The 27,500-nt window shown below is 43.0% G+C and overlaps 1 protein-coding gene across 5 annotated transcripts in view; it reads right to left on the reverse strand.

Moving 5' to 3' along the window:
* The window catches only part of dpp6a (dipeptidyl-peptidase 6a), a 126,483-nt gene that overhangs the window by 25,311 nt on the left and 73,672 nt on the right, over positions 1–27,500 (reverse strand). For all 5 annotated transcript variants that reach the window (XM_086020579.1, XM_086020578.1, XM_086020575.1 and 2 more), the window contains 5 exons: positions 13,617–13,731; positions 10,860–10,958; positions 1,655–1,749; positions 1,296–1,370; positions 111–163 (listed from right to left, as the gene is read on the reverse strand). In XM_086020579.1, the coding sequence (XP_085876705.1) occupies positions 111–163; positions 1,296–1,370; positions 1,655–1,749; positions 10,860–10,958; positions 13,617–13,731 (437 nt within the window). The remainder of the gene's footprint in view (positions 1–110; positions 164–1,295; positions 1,371–1,654; positions 1,750–10,859; positions 10,959–13,616; positions 13,732–27,500) is intronic.

A 27,500-nucleotide genomic window follows, 5' to 3' on the forward strand; every position in this document is an offset into this window, starting at 1 on the left:
CAAATTCAAGCTTAAAATCTTCGACAAACACGAGCTAGCATGCAGTCAATTTGGTGAATGAGTATGTGATTGTGGTGTCCTTGAAAACAAATAGAGCTGTGGTGACTTACGGCGTCTCCAGGCTGCAGATGATGTAGAAGGCTGTGTAGGAGTACTGGTACACCTGGAAGGAGGCAAAAAATAAAATACATTATTGTGCTGTAGGTGTAGTATAAAACTACACATACTTCTGTATAACATACAGAAGTTGGTTTAGGCAGCAAATCTGTCAGGCCAGAATTAAGTGCCGCAATTTGCAAGTAAATAACATAAGCTTGCTATTTTGAGCAATACAGCACAGTTCAATCGAAACAATTGTTAAACTTATGCAACGGGGCCAAAAGAAGGCCCAGCTAAGGGGGCTAAATACTTTGAAGACGTCCAGAAATCTTTGGAGTTGGGTCTGTAGCGCTAAACATCTGATTTGAACCTTTTCATTCCAGGAAGTGCCAAGTACTAAAAGTTGCTGGAACTTTTAAGTGGAAATGTTGCTTCTACTAACTACATTGCTTCTACTAGCTATATTTCCACCAAAACTTCCAGGAACTTCTTAACTCCTGTTGCGTGCAGTTCTTGCGATGAAAAGGTTCAAAACAGATATGATAAGATCTGCAGACACCAAAGATTCCTGAAACTATCGAAAGAACAACCCCACCAGCTGCATTTTCTTTTAACCCGGATCATTACCCTGGGACTGCATTTCGGCAATCGGTGTCACAGTCCAAACACAACGGTTGTTTGGACTCCTGCAACTGTAGTTCAAATGAAACTGAAGCCAAAACTTCATTCGATGACCATTGTGCTTATTTGGACCACAGGAATTCGTGCCTAAATTTTATTTGTAGACAGCTCCAAAAGAAGTCCCTGCAAGGAGATTTGGTCCTTTCCAGTTGTCCAGAAACCTTTGGCATTGGGTCTGCTGGTCTGAACATGCAGTTCCCGATTGGATTCTTTTAATGCCGCATAATGAAGTACCAAGAACTAGCTGTATGCATTTCTAGAACTTTAGGCGGGAATACAAAAATACAGATAGGAACCAAGCCCTACCATGAATAGCCAACATTGACAATAGATACTGCAAGATGGCTGCACAGCTCTACCCATATACATGAAGCTCCTCAACTCACTTCAACGCAGTTCCTTCACACAAAGATGCCACAGTCCAAACAATATAACAGTCCTCGAAAAGTGCAGACTTACAGTTCTTCAAAAGCGCTTTGAAATGGAATGAAAAAGCAAAGAAAAGTAGAGCTCACCGGTGCCACATTGTAGGCCAGCAGCACGTGCTTCATGTCTGGGGACACCTCATACTTGCTGGCTTTGTACATCTCCTACAGGAGAGAAATGACATCGTTCAGCAGGCACGGCGCCGTTTCATTTAAATAAAGTCTTTAAATGTCTGACGCTAGGCCGGCCAGGCTGCATTCATCTCTACTCGGCGATGTTTACAGGGAAAAAGCATGTCGACTATTAACGACGCGCAGCACGTTTGTGAGTCATAATATTCGGTTTAATGAAGCTTTAAAAAAAAAAAAAAATGGGGGGAAATATTGCTGAAGCGGTGGTAAAATTAGGATTGAATTCCTCTCTCTCTTCCTGTGATTGGATGACTTACAAACTTTTTGTGGTGCACTAGAACAGTCTTGTCGTCGTGGTCCACATCCAAGCGCAGCACGTTGCCGTCACGGTCACGGTACAGCAACTCATTATCTGCACAGGAGAAGACAGGTAGGTAGGATGACTTGACATTTTGGACGTAGTCTCCCACTCTTACGCGATCCGATACTCCTTCCGGTATTTGGCTAACATTGCGTAATCACGAGAGCAAAGACAAAATGAATGGCACAGTTCTTTTTAGAAAATAAGTCCCGTGACTGTTGAAGCTACGGTCACCTGCGTTGCGTTCGGCGCCACGCAATTTCATGGCGGCACGGGGAGTGTTCAAATACACGCGAGCAGAGCGAAGGCGTCAAATGTAACGAGGCTTCAGCATGAGCAGCCTTTGATGAATCACACACTGGCGACCCCTGAGGGGACAAGCCGAAAGGATAACAACAACAACAGTCAGAGGACACCTCAATGAGACACATTCCCGCACCTTTCATAGCTTGTGATAAAAGAATGTCGATAAAGGGCACATATGTTCATTTTGTCCACCAAAGTGAGAGGAGGTTAAGGAAATCATTTGCTGGAACACATTTTTGGGCATTTACCCTTCGCAGGACCTTTTCTTTGCTTATTCAAGGTGGTGAAACTTTTGAAATACTGCACAAAGGCTTTGAAATGGTCTTTTTAAATCAACTTCTTTCCCCACCTGTTAAATTTCAGAAACGTGCACAAAGAATTTGTGCGGTGTTGGTGAATCAAGTGACGTACTCTCTAGTTGGTCCTGATGGACTACGATGAACGTCAAATACTGCCAATTGTGTCGGCCGTCTGGCCTTTCTGAACAATTGCTGCGCATTTGTCTAATGAAAAGCAATTGCGTCAACCCCTCCGAGGTGGGAAGACACTGTGAGTTGACGGTGCTCGTCCTCCTTGTTTAACAAGCCTTCCACGTCCACCTTAAGTCCATCAGCTCTCCTATGCTAAGCCACACACACACCCACACACACTCACAAACACACCCACCCCCACGCACCCACACGCACCCACACACACCCACACACCCCTCCACCTACACACACACACACGCACACATTCACGGGCTGAGCTAATTAGCACCCGGAGATTGTTATGCGGCGTGTTTGCTAGCTGCTAGCTAATTGACCATTAGAGGTGACTAAATTACCATTACAGCAGCTTTGATTGGCAACGTGCTCGTGGGAGCAAAGGCGGATATTTTTAGATTATCAAAGTCCTACGACACCCCCCCGCCCACAACCACCACCACCACCAGCCATCCCCGCCTTTTCCTTGTCTCCTTGTTACACAAATCCAGCAGAATACTAAGAAGCTAACAATGAGCTCATGTATGGAAAGCAGAGTGGCTTCATTATGCCACTTTGGCTCTATGTGGCGTATTTTCCAAAGATCTCCTTGGGGAGGGCTGGCATTTGAAGGAATACAAATATGATGGGGCTCACAGATGGGGACGGACAGGAGGAAAGCGCTTATTAAAAAGCTGTCCACAGTAGCGACTGATGGGAAACTCTGACAGCATTCGTATAGAATGCAACTTTTGAATAGCCGTCCACTGGTGACTGATGCGCAATCTTGATATTGTTCATGCAGATGATACCCGCTTTTGAATCAAGTGTACTGACAGAATCACAACTTTGACAGTGCGCATATATAAAACACCTTTTGAATAGCTGTCAACTGTAGAAATTGGTGTGTAATGTTGCTATCATGCCTACAAACAAAAATACAAAATAATTCTTAGAGCATAGAGACTCCTATTTTGAGATAAAGGCACAGCAAACAACTGCACACTATAGAATAGATAAGAAAGTGGAACTATGGTGTGAACTGACATAGTTACTTTAAAAATCAAGTAATCAATGAAGGAATTTAAGTTGCTTTTAAAGTCAATTAGTAAGTAACTAAGTTACTTTTTCAAGGTAACTGTGGTAACACTGGTTGTGACACCGGGCAAAAGAAAGAGCTTTCCAATAGCCGTCCACTGTAGCGCATACAAGACTAAAAAAAATAATCTGTTATCTGGATTTAGATTGTTGAGATGAGTTCCTCTTCAAAGTTTGTGTCTTTCCTCCCCTTTTCATCCTGATGCAGTGACTCTGGCTCAGATGCTTCCCCCGGCTGCCCTTGTCAGGGCTTCCTCCGCCTCATCACTTCAGTCCTTATCGTCCCTGCATCGACTCTCAAACTCTCCATTCTGCTTCCTACTCTGGTTTGCTCTTCAAGGCCAGCAGCTGTTTATATTTTCACATTACCTCAGGCATTACCACTTCCCTTCCATCCATCCATCGCTCTGCCGCTCATTCTGCTGGCGAGTCTCGCCGGGGCCGCGGCGAGTTCGCCCAGGGTGCTGTTTGCCGCTGTGATCTATGGCCCCTCCCATGGCGCTATGTCTTATTAATACAGCGTCACGCCTTGGGCCGCATGTGGGAGGCGAGCACTGCGTGCTGCATGGTTGCATCAATGGGTCTTTGTGGCACTTAATCTTGCTCTGCTCATATGATAATAATGCAATATTTTAAGGATGACATGCTTTGACAGAAGCGAGTTGACTTAAGTGAGGACCAAATGAGTCATTCTGTGTGGCTTTTTTTCTGGTTTTCCTTTTTGGGTGAAAATCACACCATGCTCTCTTTATGTGTCGAATGAAAAAAAGTCTGCAATAGAGTTTTTTTCTTTGTATTTTTTTTCGGACTGTTCCACAGGCAAAGTGGAATTTCAATTCTTTGACAAATGAGCCTGCTAACAAATGAGCAAAAGGCGTCAAATTATGAAACCCCAGGCTGCAGTCAACCTGTCACCGGACACTTTTCCCGATGTTTTTAAAATCAGGCGTGTCAATCAGCCTTCATTACCCACTGCCTTTTTTTTTTTTGTTAATGTTCGGCTTGGAACAAACGTCTGACTTTACACCCATTTGGAAAATTTAGATAATATGATGCATGCAAATATCATTGCTGTTTGCTTCAATCCAAACGAGACCATCACAAAAAGAGTCTGCTCCAGTTTCCTATTTCTGTGAGGATCTGGCTACTCCTTGAAAATCGCACCATGTTTTTGTGGTTCAATGAAAACTTGTATGCAGAGCCTCCATCTATCCATCCATTCCACTAAAGCAGTCTATTAAATATCTTAACTATGCACTAATGTTGTAGCTGTAAAATAGGAAACAGTGCCTCATGTAGGCAAGCAAGCTTTTTTATGTGCGTGGGAGGACGGAGTTACTCCCCTTATTACTTCACGCACCCTTTTGCCTCGTTTCCTCTCGCCGGCAGACAATTGGTGGCTTTCAAGCGCTTGTTGAAAACTATTATTACGTGCCGGCAAACTGGCAGGCACTGGTGCAAAAACGCATGAAAATAATGGAAATGTGAGAGGGACGCCTCATACACAAAGATGAACAAAAACACAAATGTTAATAATAAACAGTCTGTCCCGAGGGTGGTAGGTATACCCTTTTTAAATTTTTTTTTATTTGAAAGCAAATGAAGGAAGGCAGAAACGTTGGTTTAAATGAAGGAAGGAAAGATTGAAAGATACGTGTATAAAAAATGGGTGTGAGCGAAAGAAGGAAGGATGGAAAGGAGATCTGAAAGGTGAAAATACCTGGAAATAACTGAAAGATGGGAAGTGGGTATGAAGGAACAAAGGTAGTATGAAAGGTATGAGTCACAAAAGTAAAAAAATAAATAAATAAATAAGGCTCATACACATCTACGTTTTGGGAGTAAAAATCTAGTTGTAAGAACCCAGAATTCATAACCCATTTGGAGAAGTAATGCTAATAGGCAGAATATTCTTTCCTTGCATGAAACGTTGGTTGGGATTGGAACGTTGGTGAAAAAACACATCAGTTTTACATCTTTAAATCAAAGGCAACAATTGCAGAGAGACTTCTAAAATTGTTATGAGCCACTCTGCAACATATGTAGCACACCTCATTTGTGTTTGTGTTCCTCCCTTTGTGTTGAAAAACAGAACATGAACATCGACAGCTTGGTTCTGTCAAATTATACGACAGCTGCACCAATTTCGCTGCTTTTATAGGGTTTGAAAGATGAAATGTTAGCATTCACCTAGCATCTGTCTGCATGTCAATTAACAGTAACTAACTAACTAACTAACTACTAATATCCACCAACTGGTCAAATCAAAATCAAGCTTGGGAGCTAATGGTAAGAGGCACAACTGTTATTGGAGATGGTGTACACGGGGGCAACATTTTATTTTATATTTTTTCCACCGATGAAACAAGACTTAAAAAAAAACATTTTTCTCAGACTTATAGCCATGACAACAACTTCATTGTAATGTTTTAGTAAATAGCGTAGCGCTGAAATTGAGAGGCACACTGATGCTTTTTCTATTCCTCCGTTCGTATTAAAAACGTCTGACGATCGATAGCTATCAAACAAAAGACCATTTTTCGTCTCTTTCTTTGCATTTAAAGACGCAATATTATGGTGCTACCCTTGACTAACGTGGCTGCTCTAAAACACTAAATCAACACCGTGCGCTTACACTTAATGTTTGTGCTAATTAGCTATGTCTCATTGGCAAGAGAATGGCCCGTCGCCAGTGCCATTAAGAGGTGACACTCGCGTCGTTACTTGTGTAGCGGGCGAAAGAAAAGGAAGTCAATAAGATGAATGTTTTTTTTCTGTTCAGTGGAACCTATTCCCAGCTATTTGCTGTAAAACTCAACGATTTGCCATTTGCGTGCACTTTCAGAAACCCCCTTAGTTGGCACAAGATACTCGAAGCCCTGACTATACTGAAAAGTAGCTTGTAGTATCTGAACTCACACATTCTGACGGCATCGGGAACATAATTTGTGGTGTGTTTACTGTTTCAAATATTAACCAAGGCAATTATAACAATTTTTGGGGGGGTATCAATTAGCTGCAGTTTTTTGTCATTCGCGGTAGGGCTGTAAACTATAGCAACCCGAGGTACAAGGGCAAAACACACATCGTGGTTACGGGACACCGTCAAAGTCAACATTTCTTTGCGGGATCCCCAGCTGGCTAAGTGCAGAACAAACGGCTCCCGCTCGCCGCATTCAAAAGGCGAGCAGCTGCTCCAGTCCCAGCGAGACATCCCATGGGAGTTGGGGGAGGCGGGTTTCACCTTGTCGTTGGCGGAATAATGTTGATTATGCGACGTCTCCTAACTGCAATCACCTGACTGCACGGGAGATTTATAATGATGGCCGTGGCGTGCGCTTGCCATGCTGATGGCGACGAGCTGCAGTTTCAGGCATCACGCGACTATTCAGGTTCATATAGAAATTCAGGTTTGGAAGACACAGTAATGGCAAACTGATCCCTGTATATGGCGGTGTGTCATCATTTTACATTTGAGATCAAGCTCTTTCACAGCGCATTTCTTATCTATCTGTAAATAAATTATTTTGCCTTATGCCGTCTACCGTCTTGTTTACATTTAATAGTTAGAGGTGTCACACAACCAAAAAATATTACTGTCACTGTTGTGCTTGATGTTTCTATTTTATGGAAATATTTTCTCCGCTGTTTGGTATGTTTAAAATATACATTTTCCACAGTCTGCTGTATCCCCTTTGAATATTGATTAGCACAGAATATGTGTGATCAGTGAAAATAAATAACATGACATCAGCGACACCTTCCCGGAACTTTTTTCATTTTATCCGTCCATCTTCAATAACAAGCAATAATCCCGATTTCGCCACGGAAACCTGCAGCAGCTGTAAAAGTCCTTGTCGCCTTATCTCAAATGTCCCCGTGATGTCGTCGCCACTGCCTGATAAGACGTCAAGCCTTGCGCTCTATTATTCGTATTTCATCCTCTTCGAACAGAGGTGACTTCCTTTCTTGTTCTGCGGCCGCCTGCATGTCAATTGAGACATTCCGCGTGGCTAGTATTGCATGTTATTTGATTTTCTAGAAATTAATAACATTTATTTGGCCGAGGCCATGGATCAAGAATAAGACAAGACTTTTCCTTCTCTAAACAGCAGTCTTAAAAATCTAACCGTTTCAAGGACGTGGGGGGCCCTCTCATGCCAATCGTCATTGCTTTGACGTGATAGTGCTTATGCTGCTTGCCAGAACAGAAAAGGGAGGCTTTTGGTCTGGGTAGCTGCCAAATAATGGACGGTGAGCCTGGCTCAGGCTATCAAATTGGACTTTCAATTTTGCTTTATGGTGTTAAGTCTTAATTACGATTTCAAATTGGGGTTTTAACATTTTTTTCGGGTTTTAAATTAGGGTTTCAAGCACGGCTGTACAACTATTTTAACTTTAACCCCCAACATAATGTAACTTCGGTCAATGATGTATGAACATGCAGTATGCTAACATCTATAGTATGTTAACAACCTGCTCTGGCTTATCATGTTCATTTGGGAACGCCTCATGGACTGGCGCTTATGTGAATCTTGAACTTCATTAGCGTGACTGCTAAAATGTAGTATGCTATAAATAAATCAGTGTGATAAAAAAGTACGAGAATAGCTAAAACACTAACAATCAGAGAGGGGCCAAAACGTGAACAGCTTGTATAAACACATTTTTTTGACAGAGGCAGTTCAAAAACATTTACTTGGCTAAATAATTTCACACTCGAGAGCATATTTGGATATAAGCAATTAAAACGCATGGTTTCCATAACATCCCGTTTAAACTAAATGATCATCATTAGCAGGACGTTGTTACAATGTCTCGCGTTGGAACTTATTTGACCGAAAAACAATAAACTGCTAATTGGACGACGCCTCATTCTAGGAGAAGCAGTAGTAGCAAGAAAGGTGTATATTATTCTTTCACGATAACAGCCATTAAAAAGATTTCAAGTGCTTGTTGACGAGGAACAGATGAAGCACAAATTCATTGTTTTATCATCTTCAACTAGAAGTGCTAAAGTTTTACACTGCGTAATGAGAGCGCCGCGTGATCACTTCATTTAGTGTCTTAATTGCGTTAAGGAAACATAAAAGCTGCGGCCAAGCGCCAGTCACCGCTCTGATAATTTCATTTTCAGCCCTCATCAGTGGAAGTGGTAAATGCCAAAAAGGAGGCCAGGTGGTTGGGAGTAAAATGAGTCCAAATAGTCAGCTAGAGGCTATATCTGTGTGTGTGCACTATATACAATATGCTACTATGTACTGACAGCACAAAAGAAGATGAATGGACATTTTTACGTTTTACTATACAACTTATACACTGCCGGCTGTTTTCAAAGCAGAGTTTCTGCCCATGCCTACCCGATGAATAATGTACTTGATGGATATATACGTCGGTGGCAATAAATGGCTGCATTCCAGTTGACAAATATAAACGAAACCATGGCAGTGAATGAGTTAACAGTCGATAACTTCTTTTCGTCTTCTGTCTTCTTGTACTCCTTTGACTGTAGGGAATGTTGAAATGTTACTTAAAGCATAAACTTGCATCATAACAGATTGTGTTGGACCTTAAGTTCTCCTAAAAGTGGTTCAAATTAACCCAAGATTTTGTTCTTTGTAATCCTTTGAAGAAAATGCGACATGCGATTTAACACTGATTGACTCTCAGCAACAAAGTGTTTAAACTTCAGCGGAGACAATCAGATCTTGTACGGTTGAACCTGCCTGCCGCGCAGCTTCTGTTCCGATCGACACGGAACAGATGTTGGCCTCCAGATGTGTTAAGAGCACTTTGTTCTCGTTGAAGCCCGTTGGACCGCAATGGATTTGTGTTTGCGGTGCCGCCAACACGGGCCACCGGGGAGGCGTATCATGCCTCCGCAACATACGGCGAACAGAGGTCGTGATCACACAAACGAGGCCCAACAATCACGGTGCTCATCAGCGTGTCGGATGGTCCGCTAATGGGAAAATATACGGGAGCCAATCAGTGGGGCTGCTATAATCAGGAAGGACTGTTCACCGTGTTGGTTAAAAAGAAAAAGAAAATCAGCCTCATTATCCCGTCACGTCTGGGTAGTGATGCCTGGTGGCGGTTTTAGCGTGCAGGAAAATAAAGTCTATAATTTCCCCTCCCTGTCGCCGGTCCCCTGCAGCCATGTGAGTGTTTGCGCTGTCGTTTATTTATTGCACCAATAGCGGCACCCGCACGCCTCCTGCACCGAGCGGGAGAAATATGAGTGCTGCGCTCGCAGGTAATTGGACGTGCGGAACAAATGGCTTGGCAGGCAGGCATGGACGCAAACGCGCAGCAGAGTTCCACGACAGACGAGATGGCCGCCGCAAATAGAAGACACTTAAATGCCCATTTTATTGTTTCGCAACAACGTCTGACATATTTCTTGGCCATCATTAGCTACGCAACACACTACATGCCATTTGGAATGCAAAGACTTCCATTTAAGTGTTCTTTAGTTCTAAATGTCCCCAAATTGAACTTCGGAGTGGCACCTTTTTTCCACCCGTAATCTGAGGAGTGAGTTTAAGGCTTGCATAGTAGAAACTTCTTAAAGGTTGAATAAAAGGATTCTTTTTTGGTTTAAAGAAACATCTTCAGCCACCAAGAAGAATGTAACCATGATCGGGAATCCATACAGAAACAATGAAACGTCATTTGACGTAAATAAATGGAGAATTTGTGTAGCACTTCTCTACCTTCAAGGCACTTTCCTCCTGTCACCTTAATCACCGGCTCAGCATCAGAAGAAACTGGTTGACTTGGTTACTAAGTGAGCGTCTACCTCAGAAGAGCTAGCTACGACAAAGTTTGAAGAAGATTGCATGAAATTTGTAGAAACAATTTATGGTGGACATCAAATTTATTGGTGCTAATTTTTACAAGCAAAAGTCTGAGGATTGACAAGCTGTTAAAACGCAATTGTAGGATGACAACAGGTGATGTTCCTAACCTTTTCAGAGTTGCATGTTCTGGTTGGGAATAAATGGCCTTTATTGTGTTTAAAAAAAAAACTGGGGGTGGTTCCTTGCCAAGAGCAACACATCACTGCACTTTAAACCAAGCCAGGAAGGGATTTGCCCCAAGGACCAAGAGCCCAATTATGCAGACCACTGAAGCAGGTCCTACGTCTGAATGTTGGCATGGCCTAACAGAAAAAAACACAACTTGGAGTCCAGATACAAATGTCTCCAAACCTTGCAGTTCAGTCAGATTAGGGGTCTTGTCACGCTGCTAATAAAAAGCCCTGTCAGGTGAAAGCAAAAGCCTACTTACTGCTGATCCATCGAGCGTTCGGGTCGTGGACCCTGAAATCTTTTCGGAAAAGGTCCTCCACAGTCACTTTGCCCTTGAGAGCCAGACGGTCATCTTCACCTGTAAACACAAAGAAACAAACACATTTAGTGGGGGGATATGAGCATGAATATCTATTTTACCCTCGGGATTGCTGCCTGAATCTCAACTAGTACCTGCAGGCTGCAAGTGTTCAAAGCTCAAACAATGAAGACGGCACACAGGACGCATGAGCCCAAGACCTGAGATCAGCGTTAATTGAGAGCAGCACCTCCTCTGCTCTTTGAATATTTGCAGCAGCTAGCACAAACTCTTCATTTCATCTTCATTTCATCTGACATCACTTCCACACATGAGACTGAAAGATGTAATTAACCTTTGGCTGCTTTCTCTTTAAAACACATTTTGTTGGGATTTATTTCCCCCACAAGGAATCTCCTGGCAAGACAAGGCAAACCAGCATTTTGGGATCAAAGTTGCGTCGTATCGGCGGAAATCCGTCAGCTTAACCGCAGCTGTCAGTTTGCGTGTACAAGGCAACATCTCGTCTGAAGTCTTTTTAACTGGAACGTGTTAAAAGACAGGGACGACCAAGTACAGAGAGGTTTGTACGGACACGGCGGGAATGTTGCTAATTACACAGGCTACTACACTTCAGCTCAAAATGTTTGCAGACAGCAAAAATGAAAAAGATGATCTTAAAGGAGCTGAGTCAGCAGAGCTGAAATGGCGAGGTTTTGCATTTATTCTGAAACTATAATTACTGTTACCTCCTGGTTAAGTTGTGGTTATGTGTGGAGGAGGTAGTTTAGGGTTACATTCTGTTAGGTAGGGTTATAGTAGGATTAGAGTAGGTTAGGATTTGGTAGGGTAGGTTAGGCTCGAGAATTTTGGTTGATGTGGAATAAGGTTTGAGTAGGTCTGGTCTGGCTTGGTCCGTGGTTAGGTTCAGATAAATAAGGTTAGGGTAGAGCAGGGTTAGGGTACGGTAAGATAAGTTGGGGTGAATGTTAGCATTAGGTCCGGTCTGGTTCAGGTTCACAAGCTGCAAGACAAATGTTAAATTACTGAAAACAGAACCTTTGATTGTACTACCCCAGTGACAAGACAGTAGACCCCTAAAAACCTGTAAGACTGTCTCGTCCTGCCATTTGTATTCCAAACTTGCAGCTCACAGATGGCGTCGTTGACATTTTCGACCATAACAACTCGCTCCAGTACACAAGCTGTGTTGACTATTTCATATTAAGTATGTGCTCAGTGGGTTATGGTGCAGGTTTATTGTAATGGAATGTGATATTTTAGGGTTCCTCCAAAAATAGTTTCTCCACAGTGGAGTTTGGAGTGCAATTGCCTTTTAAAACCCACTGAATCGTGTTCAATTTCAGACGTTTGGATATGGAGTGAGAGCCCTAAAAACATCAAGGAGCATCTTTGGTAATAAATTCAACAAACTGTGAAGTCAAGTGATCTGCTTTGAAAGTTTTCAAAAGTCCACGAGGACGTGCAAGCAGCAACTCATCTTGACGCAATGACACAAAGATGTGAAAGTAACAAGACGTCAGATACGCAAACGGAATACAACTCAAAGGCGTGTTGTCACAGCGGTGTGTGTGCGTTTGTGTCATCTTGCGTCTAACAGATGGACACGCACCCGCTAATCCTCATCGACATCTTAAAGGAAAGACAAACACCTTTGAAGGCAGCTGCTTGCCACCGGTAGATTATCTTTGGTGACGCGTCACATCACGTCAGCTGGTGAGGTTCAAAGGATAAATGCCCTGTTTTTTGAGTCACTTACGATAACCAGATGTAGGGATTAAAACGCAGACTTGGACAGATGACTTGGTTTTTATAAATAGCAAGGAACAAATCCCTTTCCTTGGCTTAAGTTTATCTCAAAGTGGGAGCGGTGTCAGCAGTTTATAAATGCTAATGCCATCGCTCGCTGACCTCATTTTCAATACGATATGAAGCGGCCCATCTGGAAGTGTCTTAATGCGCCAACGAAGGGAGATGACTTATTAATTAAATCCGAGCACTTCACCTGAACAGCACAGAATTTGCATGGATCATATCTGGATGCGTTTCTCCCAGACGCCCAATTTCCAAACCGGTGTGTTCTATTAAAGCAAGAACCGTTCTGGTTTTGAAATACGTCAAATGTTGCCGTTTATCCCCTTGTTGGAGAAGAGCTAGGTGGCCAAAAATTACTGAATCGTTCAACAGTTGGATGTGCATTCAAGTTTAGAGATGGTGAAATGAAGTTATAAGTTCTTCCTGAAATTCCATGCTCGCTATCCCTAACTTTGATGATAAAAGGGTCCTGGGGTTAGGGTTAGGGTCAGTTTCAAACCAAAAGACTTGTGGACTGGCACCAGAATACATTTACATCTTCGACCAGCAGACGTTTTGCAGTCATTTCGCAATAATGTGATCTCCTTGGTGGAGGTATCAAGCTCAGTGAGCTTGTCAAAGCCCAAACGCACACTTCAAGGTCAAACTTCGCTTCCTGGTTAACTGTGTGAGAAGGACTCTTTGGTATTCGACGAGCCGACTTTTATGAGCCACCTTGGCCAAAGCAATCGTTGGACAAAGGACAGCGGCGCTCTCATTCTTTGCATTGTTTGTGCTACGATTTATTGGCAAGCTAATGGCCACGTCTGTGCATGATAATGGCTGTGCAAACAAAGTACCGAACGACTACCCCCTCCCCCCCTAATAGGGCGTGCAGTGTACCTGGTGTCAACAGGATGACGGAGGTGACGATCAGCGAGCAAATGACCAGAATGACAAGGAGGGCGATCGCTATTCCCTTCCAGTTCCTCTGCGGCGGGTTGCTGCCCACCAATTCCTGCAAAATGAGAGTGGGGAGGGGCACAGGGAAAGAAAGAGAGATGCATTGTGGGAGTCAATCAGGGCGCAATTTGCACGGAGATGAAGACAGGACGACAGAAAATTGAAAGGAGCAGTGTGTTGGAAATAAGAGAAGAGTGACTACAAGACTATCGCTCAGTAGCTAACAAGATGAATCAGAGGAAGCAGAGTAAAAGGGGAAGGTGGTGGTGGGGGGTACAAACAGTTGCCGCCTCGTGGATTTCAAGGAGAAAAACACCGGTGGCGGTGGGAGGAGGAAGAAGAGGAGGAGGAAGATGAATTTTCCTAATGATCCGCACACAGGCCGCAGACGGATTTGACAAGCGAACACAACCTGTGACACATCTGTGCACTGAACGCATCGCAGCAGATGAGGGTAGGCAAGGTAGAGGGCTCGCTAGTTAAAAACAACCTTGACAACCTTGCAAAAGGATGAGCGCAGAACATAGCCTGTTTCCCTGACAGTTTGGTACGATTCTGTACAAAAGAGAAAACGGAAATTTGGGGGATTACACAACTAAGATCATCTCATTTCTTGAATGAGTCATTATGTATGTAACCCAAATTGTGGCCAGGTTGTGTTGCGCCAATGTTGTCCCAACTTGCCCGAGTTTTGCCGAGCAGACCGGGAGGGTTGTTGTTGCTATGAGTTGAGTTTCAGTTATTGGAGTTTGACTTTCTTCGACAGCTTGATCACAAAAACCAAGGCTACACTCTAGTTCTGGTACGGAACTTTTGAAATCTCACATTTTCCACAGTACCCACATCAACGCCATAAGGCTAAGATCATTTAGTGGTTGGTCTGAAAGGATCTGAAGGCCAAACCGTGGGTGGATGATGATGATGTTCCTAATTGGTTTAGAGAAGATAAAGAAGGGAGCAAAGTGGGGCGTTTGGGACCAAATGAGAACATTGGAGCGCTCTAATGACGTTTTGAGGGGCTGAACCAGTGAGCGGACCTCCGGGTGACCCCCGGCGCAGCCTCGTAGCCTGCACACCTTAATTGAAAAGGAGCCCAAGGCATCGTTAGCCAACAGAACAGGACCACTCAGCCTATTTGACAAGCCTGTTATGATGAAAATGAATTGGAAGCCAAATTAAACCAGAAGCAACACAAAAAGAACCCCAATGACTTAAAGAATTGGAGGTGCAATCAAGAAGTTCAGTCGTCCCTGCCGTCACGACATCCACGCGCAGATACACTAAATTCCATTTTCGAGTAATTATGTGCTATTCTCCTGCTTTCCGAACAAAGCTTCTTTCAATTTGACTGCAAATCCCACGAGAGAGAGAGTCTGTGTCACTTTGCCAGCGTCATTTACAGCGAGCGTGCACGATGAGTGCAGGGTGTTAGTCGACGGGATAAGAAAAGTAGGGAAAATGGCAAAGGGATTGTGGAGAAGAGGAGCTCCACTACTTTGGTGTGTGCTGAGCGTGACAGCAGCTCTGTGCTGATTATTGACATTTATTGGGCTTCTTTGTGCTCGTCTATAAATAACAAGCAGCTGGTTGGGCGCTCGCTTGTATGCAAATTGTGCTACAAGGATTTGTCGCCAGAGCACTACAAAGTCCACGCTAAATGCAATAACTGCAAAAAAAAAAAAAAAAAAAAAAAAAAAAAAGGCAAACTAGGTAACAAGAATTGGATGAATTATTCATATTGTTTTATATACACATACATATATACATATACATATATATACATATACATATACATATACATATACATATATATATATATATGTAAAAACAAAAACAAGGAAAACTAGGTAACTAGAATTCAATTAACTGTTCATATTGTGTTTTATATATATATATATATATATATATATATATATATATATATATATATATATATACATATATATAAAATGTGTATATATAGACATACATTTATACACAGGTATGTGCAAAGTGCGATAGATGTACATATATAGATATATACCAATACACATACTGTACATATATACAGTATGTACACAGATATAGATCATACAGTATAGATCATATAAAGGCGCTTGGGAAGCAGCGTTTGAGGTCCATTGCGGCTTATACAGTAGTAGTATGGATTATACCTCATCTTGATGCACATGCACAGTGACACACACATACACACACGCACGCGCTTCTTTGCTATTCTCCGCACATTCATCTTGTCGACAAAACTAGAACAATACGGAAGCCTTTCTGCCCGTTTCATCACATTTGCCAGCAGTCCCGACATATCCGTCTGCGAGCGCGAGAGGCGACGTCTTGGCAAATGCGATTTGCACAAGAGCAGATTCGCTTTCATCGTTACATTAAACGTACGTCATGATGGATTGCCGTGCTCGCCGGCCGAGGACTTGCGCCTGGGTTCTTCGAGATGGAGCGGGAGACAACATGGACTACCGTTTTCTGCGTTTCAACCAAGTGATTTCCTATGGGATGCCTTTTGAAAAATACCATTTGAAAGAAACATTTCCATTTTTCCCAGGAGTGATACATAACATCAAAACTGTCACTGCACATAATGCGTACAAAAGGTGCCGATTCCATCCAAAATTGGCTTTTGTGCCTGAAAAATGTCAACCAAATCCTGCATATGGCAAAAGCACTACAGATATGATGAACATGATTAAACAGGATGTCACAAATAAAACAGTTTGGGCAGCATGATTTAATTCTGAAAATCAATTCATTCTGCTGGGCTTTGATACACTGCCTAGATGGGCTTTATTGACTGATTGCTTAACAGTTCGATTTAATGCTCATTAGCCGGCTAAATACATTCTCATACACACGCAAACACTTCCGGGTGTGATGATTCCTTTGCACTCGAATCCGAAAATCCTGATTCAGCATTCAATTTTAAAGGCCAATTGGCATTCTCAATTCGATACAGCCCTCGCTACAATAGACACATGCGTTTGCGTTGAATGGTGAACAGACTTCTACATAAGACAAAAACAAAAAAAACAAATCAAGCCCAGCGACTGTAAGAGGGATAGATTGTTTTTGGTATTCTCGTAGTGGCGGCGCGCTGTTGTGAGCATGAAGAATTGAAAAGTAACTTTTCTTTTGTTCTTATCATCTTCCGCCTTCATTCCGTGACGCGTCCCCGTCTCGCCACTAGCGCAAAATTAAATTGCCGTCACGGAAACAATGCACACACACACACACACGCCCCCCCCCCACACACACAAACACACACACGCACACTTCCTTGAAATGAGATGCGGCCGCATACTACCGTTTCTGGGCGCAGGGGTCTCATAAAAAGCGGCCCCTGCTGATGTTTGCTCGGGCTAATGTATTCTGGCCCGCTGCTTTTTTTTATCTCCTCCTCAAACAAAATATGAACATCCAACGTGAAAAGAATAGACTCTCAGCCGCTTATCGTCACCATTATGTTTGATTGAAGTGCTCTCCGAATGAAAAAAACTCAGATACTTATGAGAAGTCATTTCCTCTCCGTTGATGGATAAACAACCAACCAAAAAGAAACCAAACAAAAAAAAATAATAATAAAGAAAAAACGCCTGCTTATCTAGCGTCTGGGGAAAACAAAGCTGAGCCGGACGGAGCAGGAAGCACATGTGGCGTCTTGAGGAACTTCAAAGACGTGAAAACCTCAAGAAGCCTGAATAATAAATAGCATCGTGAGGCCATCTTTGTATCTCTCTGGGTTTCCATGGCAACACTCTCTAAAAACCTCTCCCAATGTTTGATTTCCTGTTGCTACCGCACGTGCGCTAACCTGCACTTCACGCCACCCTCCATCTTCACTTGGGTGTCGAAAATATTTCCACAGGACAAAGGTTTGGGTGTTATGGCAATTTTCAAAGTTGGAAACTTTACATTGGAATTGATGGGAATCAACTGAAATGAAGCAGGAACTTGAAGGTTGGCCTCCGCATAGCCAAAGTACGGCTTTTTTACATGCCCATCCCCTAGACGACTTAGACCAAACACCATAACTTCTGTATTCTTTTCATTGAAATTCAAGAAGTTCAGTGCCAGGCACGACATCGGCCATAGATCTGACTGTCATCAGTGTAGCAGTGGAAGGAAATAGCATGCTTTCTTAAATTAGAAGGAATCCGGGGGCATGAAATTCAATGCAGGGGCCCCAAAATTGAACCCTGTGGAACACCATACCGTCAGTGAGAGTGTGACTCAGAGCAATCAAGGATAATACAAAAAACTTGCCTGCCAATTAGGATCCAAACCACCCTAGAGCACCACCCACTAATGCTCACTTGGTGTTGCAAACGAGCCAACAGAGTACTGTCATCCACCGTATCCAACGCTGCAGTCAAGTCCCACAACACACACACATAAAGAAGAACATGACATCAAATTTTTGAACAACCAAGCAGGAGTCCAACGACCAACAATATTCCAATCAATATTTAAAATGGTCACAAAAATGTTGGCCTTTTGAGTGAGTCGAAAATTCACGATGAACCTAAAATGCACTGCAACCTTTATAGATGAACTCATTTTGACCTTTTGAATCACTCCTATTCAGAGGGCTTACTCGCCGAACATAAAAATGTACAGAGCTGAAGTTTTAAAAGTAAAGTTCTGTTTTTATTCCCCTGCCTTCTTCGACCTCACCACCACCGCCCACAGGAAGAGGCTCTCCTCCTCCCCCAAGAGCCGCCAACTTGGCTGTCAGACGGCGGGCGGGCCGAAAGTTCAAAGACGTGACGCTCGGCGAGGGACGGCGAGAAATAAAAACGTTCCCTCCATGAAAGCGGTGGATGGCCACTGCTGTCGTGCCGACGCGGGGCACAGTCGGCCGTATGACGTAGATCAATACACGGCGGGGAAAAGCTGGCTAACGAGGTTTTTGTTGAGTCGATAGCGTCTGACCGTGACTGAAAGCTGAGCCTGTCGATGTCGCTTTGTCAGCTCCTCATTCGATAGCGATTAACGACAGAAAATCTTTTATGAAGGTAGCGGAAATAATGACAGTTATTTTTTCATGAAGCCGAAGACAAAATCCACGTGCAACTAAAATAACAAAGCCGGGAAATTTTGCAGAACAGGTGTTCCCATGTGATCAGATAATCAGCTGGTGAAGCAGCATGTGGCTCATTATCCTGTTATCCATTCTGACGATACATGTAAGAAGGAATCTAGATCTTTTTTTCCCCACAATTGAACACAGTTCTCAGTGTCTTAAAAATATGTAGGTCACATGTTTTTGTCAAAGGTTTATGTCAACAATTATAATAAAAAGTTATATAGCGCTAAAACTATATATATTTTTTCTACTTTACCATAAAATACAGACGAGGAATTCCAACGACAAGCAATAGGATGGAACTTAATTTAGTCCAGATATAGCCGAGTCCTGACCTTGAATGCAACGACATGCTTGACACTCTTAATAGCTGGTTGAAGCAGTTGTCCCGCTGAGCATTTTATCCAAATTACCGCCACCTAATTTTACACTCCCGAAGTAATGAAGTCGCTACGCCGTCAGGATTCACCGACGCAAAACTTCCACAGTTGAGGGACTTGAGGTATTTTTTTGTCGAGAGACAAATCGAAAACAATCCTGAGCCAAGATAATCAATTTCAAGTGCGAGCGTCTTCTCTGATGATGACAACAATCAAAAAATGAGCCTGAAACAAACGTCTTTAGATTCAGAAAGTAGCAATGACATTTTGTACCATGACATCTCAAGACCACAACTAAGACTGCACCACTACTGAACAGCAACCGAGGAAACATTGGCTTGTTGTATTTTGGGCCTAACTGATATGACTTCTTTGAGGCCAATGCCTATTCTGTTATTTGGCAGAATAAATTCTGTTAACCGATTAATAGGCAGATTAATATAAATATATATTTTGTAAAAATCCCTTAACACTTGCAACAATAAAGATTTGATGGTTGTTTAATGTCATTATCTTTGTCATAATTTGTACTGTGTTAATGTATGTATATATAAATACAAAAATAAATGAATAAATAAATCAGCAAAAATGTGCAAAAAAAAACCCTTCTTAAGAAAAATGCCTATTTTTGCCGATTTTAAAAGAGATAATTACAGGCCAATTCAGCCGGCCGATTAATCGGAATGCCTTAGTTGTAATCATATAATAAATAAACTTAAATTTCTGTCTTTTTACAACTCTAAACCCAAACCAAACTGAAGCATTTCTCCCACCAAACTACAACCTTTATGATTTGAAAATTACACTGCAATGTCGATTTGAATTCAATTAATTACTCAGCTCTAGTCCAAGCGAGACTTTTGAAACACAAGCGGTTACATGACAAATGGGCGAGCGCCATCATGCATTTTTCAAGACGTCCAAGAAAGGAGGAGTGAAATAAAATCTCCAATGTAATCTCAAAGAGAATAGAAAGGTGATCTGCTTGCGGACGTCTGGCAGCCGGCGACCCAAAATGCGAAGCCGGGGCTCAGGGCCGGCGTAATTGGGAGTTTTATTGATTTCCGGGCCCGTCGTCATGCCCGAGGTGACCTTTTGTTGGAGAATAATTGCTCTATTAGCAGCTTTATTCAGGCACCTGCTGGCTAGCGAGCGCCATTATTGTGCAATAAGAGTTCTCGGGCCAGTAAAACAGTAGCCGTGTTGTGATATGTGGGCCGGGCCCAGACAGCCGCGCTGATTGGAACCTTCACGAGTTCACCCGGCGAGCGGCGGGACGCCGTCACAAAGAAAATCACTTTCACTGCATCGAGCCAATTCAGGGAGCTGCGGCTGCTGCGGAAAAAACACAAATAACTCATTTCTTACACACTAATAAAAAAAAATGCCAGGTTGTTTTACGAACACACTCGATTTGGAGAAGATTGGGTTACTTTTACCCAAGGTTGGGTTAATTATTTTGGCCCAGCGGATTGGGTTGAAGATTGGATTTGGGTAGGCTTAGGGGCTGTTGTCATAAAATAGAAATAAACTCGAAATAATCCACAAAGCCATAAGGTTTGGGGTTCAGTCCGCGTTCCAATACAGAAGTGATCCCAACCACAAGCCCGGTGCAGCGAGTTTAAACGGGATCAATATCGCACTTGAAGCACTTGATTCGTCCATCTGACTCGTGTTTGTGTTTGCCATTGATTCCTCACATTCGCTCGTGTCCGGCCAAGCGTCGGGCTCATCCCGGGCGGGGGCGCTGTGGCCTACGGTTTCACTTACGTGGCAGATTAGCTCGTCTTTCGATTAGCGCCGACCGGCATTTTATTTGAGGGAGCGGCTCGGGACTGAAAAGGTCAATAGCAGAACGGGTGATAAAAATCCACTCAGGATCATCATCTGACCCCTGGCCGACGCCTTCCTCTTCTTTTGCTCTGCATAGAAATAAGGGTGTATTTCCTGTATACCGTATATGGTAGGACAATGAAGAATAATCTCAAGAGTGTAAAGCGTTGCACTGCAGGGACACTAATTGCCAACGGCGACCAACAGGAAGGAAAACGAAAGCCTTCACAAGAAAATGTTGTCACGCTGCTTCGTGGGGTCGTTCGGGGATTCACACACAGTGCCGAGCTGGATGGAGAAATGCAATGGGGGAGGGTTAGGGTTTCAAATTAGGGTTTCAAGTCAGGGTTAGGTTTTAAAAGTCATGTTTCATGCCAGGGTTAAGGTTTGAAACAAGTGTTTCAAGTCAGGGTTGGGTTGCTGAATGTAGGGCTGGAAACCAGGGTTTAAGATTTTAAAGAATGGTTAAGGTTTCAAGCCAGGGATGGGGTGTGCAAGTAGGGTTTCAAAGTAGAGGTTCATGCCAGGTTTAGGGTTTCAAAGCAGTCTCTTTTCATCTATGACAGCAATGTCTAGTGACACTAAGCCAGCCCAATCTTCACGTGCACATAAATGAATTTAACAATGCAAAACCAAGTTTTATATGATTAAACATTTAATTGATGGAATAATTCAGTATAATTTCGAAAAATATTGAATATCAAAAATTTGGACTTTTGGCTGCACAGTGCCTTGCTATTTCACATTTCTTTAATGCTTTGAATACTGCCTAACACTACTAATTAGAACGAATCATAATACCTAACAGGTAGGCAGGCAAACGAATAGCATTGGTACTCGAGGTGTTAAAACCCTTTACGCAACTGATATTTCAACACATTTTAGGCATATATCCTTTATCCTCTGCAAAAAACAACAATGACTGAAGTTTACTGAGTCACAGTAGCTGTGAAAGTCTTGGTTTGTCTTCATGACTGGCCCGCAGAGAGAATATACAAGACAGCACACCAACGACTGCAACAACTAGTTAGCGGCTCTCATCTGCGGCATCGCCATGGTAACAAGGCTGCGGCCAGTAATACGAACGAGATGCAAAGTCAAATTTGGGCTTGGGTAACATGACAGACGACAGTGTGGGGAGGGTTGGGGTTAGGCGGAGGGGGGGGGACACTTTGTGGCACGCCACCCACTTTCCCGCCCCTGCTGTCACATTTGAAAATGCGGTCATTTCAGAGCAGCTTCGTTATCCCCGCGTTGGGGCGAAGGAGTGCAGCACAGTAATAGCGAGGCTTTCGGCCGATAAATGTCAGCGCCTCACCACTGGGGGGTGGTGGGGGGTGTGCTCGTATTAACAACAGCACGGAGGACAAAGTTGGCAGTCAAACAAGAATGCGTTAATGACAACCCGTGTACACAAATAACAGCCAGCGGCGTTGACCAATCAGGCGGCGGTGTTAAACCAGCGGCCAATTAACCTGCTCGGCGTTCCCGACTGGATAATGGCGAGGTGGCGAGCATATGCAACCATTCAATTAGACGACCCCCTTCTGCAACTGTGGAGCCAGGCCGTCATCAGGTTTCGAGCAAGGGTTATGGTTTCAAGACAGGATTAGCGTTTAACAGTAGGGATTCAGAAAAGTGTTAGGGTTGAAAATGAGGGTTTGAAACAATGTGTAGAGTTTGTAAATAGGTTTTTTCAAGCTATTATTAGGATTTCAAATGAGTTCCAAACAAGGGTTTCAAAGCAGTGTTTTAAAACTGAGTTAGGATTTCAAACAGTGGTTTGAAGCCAGGGTTATTAGGATTAAATTAAATTAGGATTTTAAGACATTATTACGGTCTCAAATCAGGGCGTTTTCAATCAAATCAAATATTGTCAGGGTGGACAAGATAGTATAGTACAGGACAGGTAGTATCGGAGCATTTTTACAACTACGGTGTGTTTAAATGTGGGCACTATTAGCCCGACAAGATTATGCTAACATTTTAGTCAAGGGATATTTATCATCACATTTGAATCGCAGCCTAACAAACGTTTAACTGTTGACAACAACCAATCATCGATGTCGCACCGGCGCCGCCTGACAATCGGCACGCTACGAGCATCTTATCAGTCAAGGACGAAGCGGAAACAGGAGGCCAATTATCTCTCTGAAAAGTGCATAATATCAGCCACGCATCTTATGGGCCTCATTAGCTCAAGGAAATCATCTCGAGAGCGTCAAATATGATAGCGGCTGGTGACCTGCCGCCTCCGAACAAATAACCCCACCCACCCCACCGCCGCCGGATGTGCTTCTGGACCGACTCACAGGAAAGAAAAATGAAAGGCGACGCTATGATCAAAGGCGACAAGGTGAAAGCGAGCCTCAGCTCATGTAATTGAGTTGATCCGTGAGATTCCACCAGAACCCAGGCAGTGGCTCATTTGCATGCCGATCGTCGTTTACATAATAAACCATTATGTAGGGTTGGTCGGAGAATTTCTATGAAATTTCCTGGAAAGATTCCAGTAAATGTCCATGGGAAGTCAAGTTGGTGGAAATATTCCAAACTGGAAACTTTGCGGTTTATTTAACTCATTCTCTGATATTGTGTTCTGTGACAATAAAAGCACCAAACCTACCAAAAGAAACAGTCGACTCTCTTTTTCCAGCAGAAAAAAAGGGTGGTTTGTAGCTTTTCACGTTCTTTAGAAATCAGCAATTGAACATGGGCTGTTTTACACACTCACATGATCGCACAAATGCAATAAACAAGTCAATCTAGTAACGCATTCGCCTTTATTATGCAAAATGGGATGTGGTGGCACCCCAATGAAGCCATTCTGAGTCGGATTTTGTGAAAAAAAAAAAAAAATTAAACGATATTTAAGACCCATCCTTCAATTTTGTAAATTCATGGTTCATTTCCATTTTTTCAAATGGAAAGTTTCGCAAATTGAAAATTTCCTGGCATTTTGCAATCCCAGTAATGAGATCCAAAAAGTACATTCGTAAACCTGTCATGACTATAGGATTTTTTTTTCATTTGTTGTCAGGAATCGGAATGGACAGCTATTCTAGAGATGGTTTGACTTGACTAACCTTTGTTTTATTTAATTAACTAGACACATTACATGAAATGGGCCTTTGTAATCTGGTAGAAAACCTAAAAAAGAAAAAAAAAGATTTTTGAGTGTAGACTGAAAACCATTTTACCCAAATCGTATGATTCAATCCACTAGATAAGGAACTGAAAAAAAAAAATATATGAATGATTAATAACAGGTTATGATATTTTAAAATGTTTTAAAAAAAAGAGTTACATGAGGCGGTTTTGATATTGATTATTCCCACATTTTTACACTTGCATGAGAAGTGAATGTGTTAAAATGCTTCCCAAAACACTGCCTATACGGGTTACAGTTTTATTATGGCGATAAAACAAACGAATCAGCGATTGGTATCAAGCCTACTAGACACAAAAACACCCTGCAGCGTTATCACTGATCTCTTCAGGCCGCGCCCCCCCACCACCAACCTCTTAAAGTGTGGTCATGCGATCAACTACTGCAAACACAATGTTTGAAAAAAAAACATTCCATATGGACGTCAGCGCTTTTCCTCGTCCTGTTGCATTAGTGCTTCATCATGAAGAAGTGACGGCGGCGGCACCAAAACGCCACTGATTAACGCCCCTGACATTTTTCATTGTCTTGTTTCAGCACAAACAAGCGCCAGCCAGAAGATCGGATAGCAGCCGTGCGGCTTTTACTTGTGGCGCCCAGTACGGTTCGTATAGCCACAAATTAATTGTTTTGGTGCTTTATCTGTAACAGCGCATCTTTGCACATAAGGGAGGAGCCAAGTTTAGCCTGGGTTGTTAACAGAAGTTACAGAGAGTCTTGGCTGCATGCGCAAGTATCTGCTCTTTCAAGTGGCTTTTGAAAAATGAAATTTCAAATGAGGACCGATCTTATTTTGGAGTATATTTAATTTCACCATTTCAATCTTTCCCCATTGAAATGAATGGAAATTCCGTTCCATACGTTCAAAAAAAAAAACATAAAACGTATTGTGTTTAACATTGTACTTTTAAAAAAAAATACAGTAATTACATATTTGAATAGAATGACAACAAATTTTTGTCAAAGAGTTTTTGCCAAATTTAGCACAAATGGCCACGATGCTGCTTCTCACCTTGACCACCTGGGGGCAGTATAAGACAGATATTGCTCAGGGATATTGCTACAGTTTGGACATCTCAGCTCTTTGCAGAGGACAAAGAATATATGACAGAGCATCAATTACATGTTTTGTTGTTATTGGCAGCAGGGCTCCATCTCAATCCCCCACTAATAGCGACAGTTTACTGGCTGCACCGCAACTTAAGCATCCTACTGTTGTTTCCAGTGGTTAATGGAGGGTTATGTCCAAAATGTGCAACCCAAATGTGCAGTTTTCCCACTTTAAAAACAGACAAAAGTGCATGAAGACGATGCTGTCCTTCGCTTTCATTTCGGGGACTGCTGATGCTCTCATGCTTGCCTGAGAGCCTCCTACGGCTGGTCAGCGGCAAAAGGCAGATTATTGGGCTGGGGTCGGCGGAGGCGTTGCCATCGACGGCGCAGCCCGAGCCCTCCTCATTAAATGCTCGGCGCTGTGATCCGACTTTAAAGGCCCGCTGAGCCTCGGATAGCTGCGAGAAGTAGCTGAATACCAACGAGCCACAAGACTCGTCTCTGTGGGCCACTCCACGAGCTCGCTCAGGAAAACAACCGCCGCACGTGATGCGCCGGATTTGCTAAGAGCTCCTTTAAATGTTATCATATCAACAATCGCCCTCATCAGCCAACACGGCTGTAAAAATATGGCATAATTTGTTTCTTCGGTACACCCAAGTCCATCATTAACAAAAAAAAAAACTATTGTATTGGGTGTAATATAGCATGTAATATTCAACATTTTTGAAGAAAGTACTGGACACAACTAGCAAGAAGAGCCGCTTTCACAAAAAGTCCATCAGTGGACTTGGATAAATAAATAACTTGCCCTCAAACAACAACAACAACAAATCAGACTGACTGCTCCAGTCCAGCCCCTGATCGACTCAGTGATAGATTTAGAGAATGTCACATTAATTTTTGTCTCCATTAAAGTGAAGCTAATCAGTAGTTGCCGTGACAACAACAGAGGCCCTCATGTCACTGGCATGTGTTCCAAGCTTTGTTTTTTGTTTATTTTTCAGCAGTGGTCACAATACTGAGAGCACAAAGCCACATACTGTGCTACCAATAAGCCCAATGGAAGTGTATGTGGGTCATTCCAGAAATGGGGGACATTTTCTCCCCCAGTCCCCAGTGATTGTTTTTAAATAAGGAAATAGTAGTGCGCTATCATATTGTACTTTATAAACACTTGGACTAACACGGTAATTAATCAGAATGTTAGGAATTAAAACTGTTTATTTGTTGATTTAATGTTTCCACCCAACTCATGGTGCTGCTCCTTTTGGTGTACTCGCCTTGACCACCAGATGGCAGTATAATACTGGACAGTCATGCAGACACAAACGACGATGACGAGATATCTTCTTCTACTACCACTGTAAATGACTCAGTAAAGTTCTGTGATTTTAATCACTTTTCTTAGAGCATAAAGTATCGGTTGCTTCTAACTCCGCGACTATCGATGCTAACCTTAGCATCCCAATAGCGTTTTGCATTGATTGTTAGCATTGAAGTGCTTCAATCTTTTTTTTTTTTTTTTACAGTAATGGATGGAACTGCACCACAGCGGCCTTCTTTGCCCATAATCGGACAAGCAACCAACAATCAAGCCCCCAACCTCAGAACTGTGAGGCAATTGTGCTAACTACTCTTCCACGCTGCTGCCTGAAACGCGAACAATAACTGACAAGACAAATGGTGGCTAACTTGTCCTCCAAATCTGGCTGGAGGGAATGAAACAGCAGCCAAATGCGGCGGGAACGGGCTTCCCGGCTGGCCGCTGTGAGCGGCTGATTAGCGGCCGGCCGGCGCTATCTGGGCTGAGCTGGCCTTTGTGGCTCTGTCCTGGGCGAGCTCATGGCATCCACCTCGCAGCCATCCATCAGGACAAGGCGACAGGACCTCACGTCGAGGCAGTGGGCGCCAGTGGATGCTCGTCACATGCGCCCCGGTCACACATTTGCTCAACTTGGAGATTTATCGGGGGCTTATCGCAAAGCCTCCATTCATTTTCTACGACGCTTTACAGTCCATGTCTTAAGTCTACACACCCCTGTTCAAATGCAGGATTTTTAGGATTTTTTTTCACCCCGCCCCTGTACAACTTTTTTTTTTTTCCCAAAAGTGGAAGCAAAAATACACACCTGAGATCATGCGGTTGCACAAGTGTGCACATCCCCCTGAAACAAGCGCTGTGGCTGCATTCAAAATCAAGCAATCACAAGCAAACTCATGCTAAATGAGACTCTGCACACGCCTGACACCATTTGAAGCGCCTCAGATTAACCCCAAATAAAGTTCTGATGCTC

This window comes from Filicampus tigris, chromosome 21 (genome assembly GCF_054856515.1).
Source record: "Filicampus tigris isolate MCC_2025a chromosome 21, RoL_Ftig_1.0, whole genome shotgun sequence".
NCBI classification, from domain to species: Eukaryota; Metazoa; Chordata; class Actinopteri; order Syngnathiformes; family Syngnathidae; genus Filicampus; species Filicampus tigris.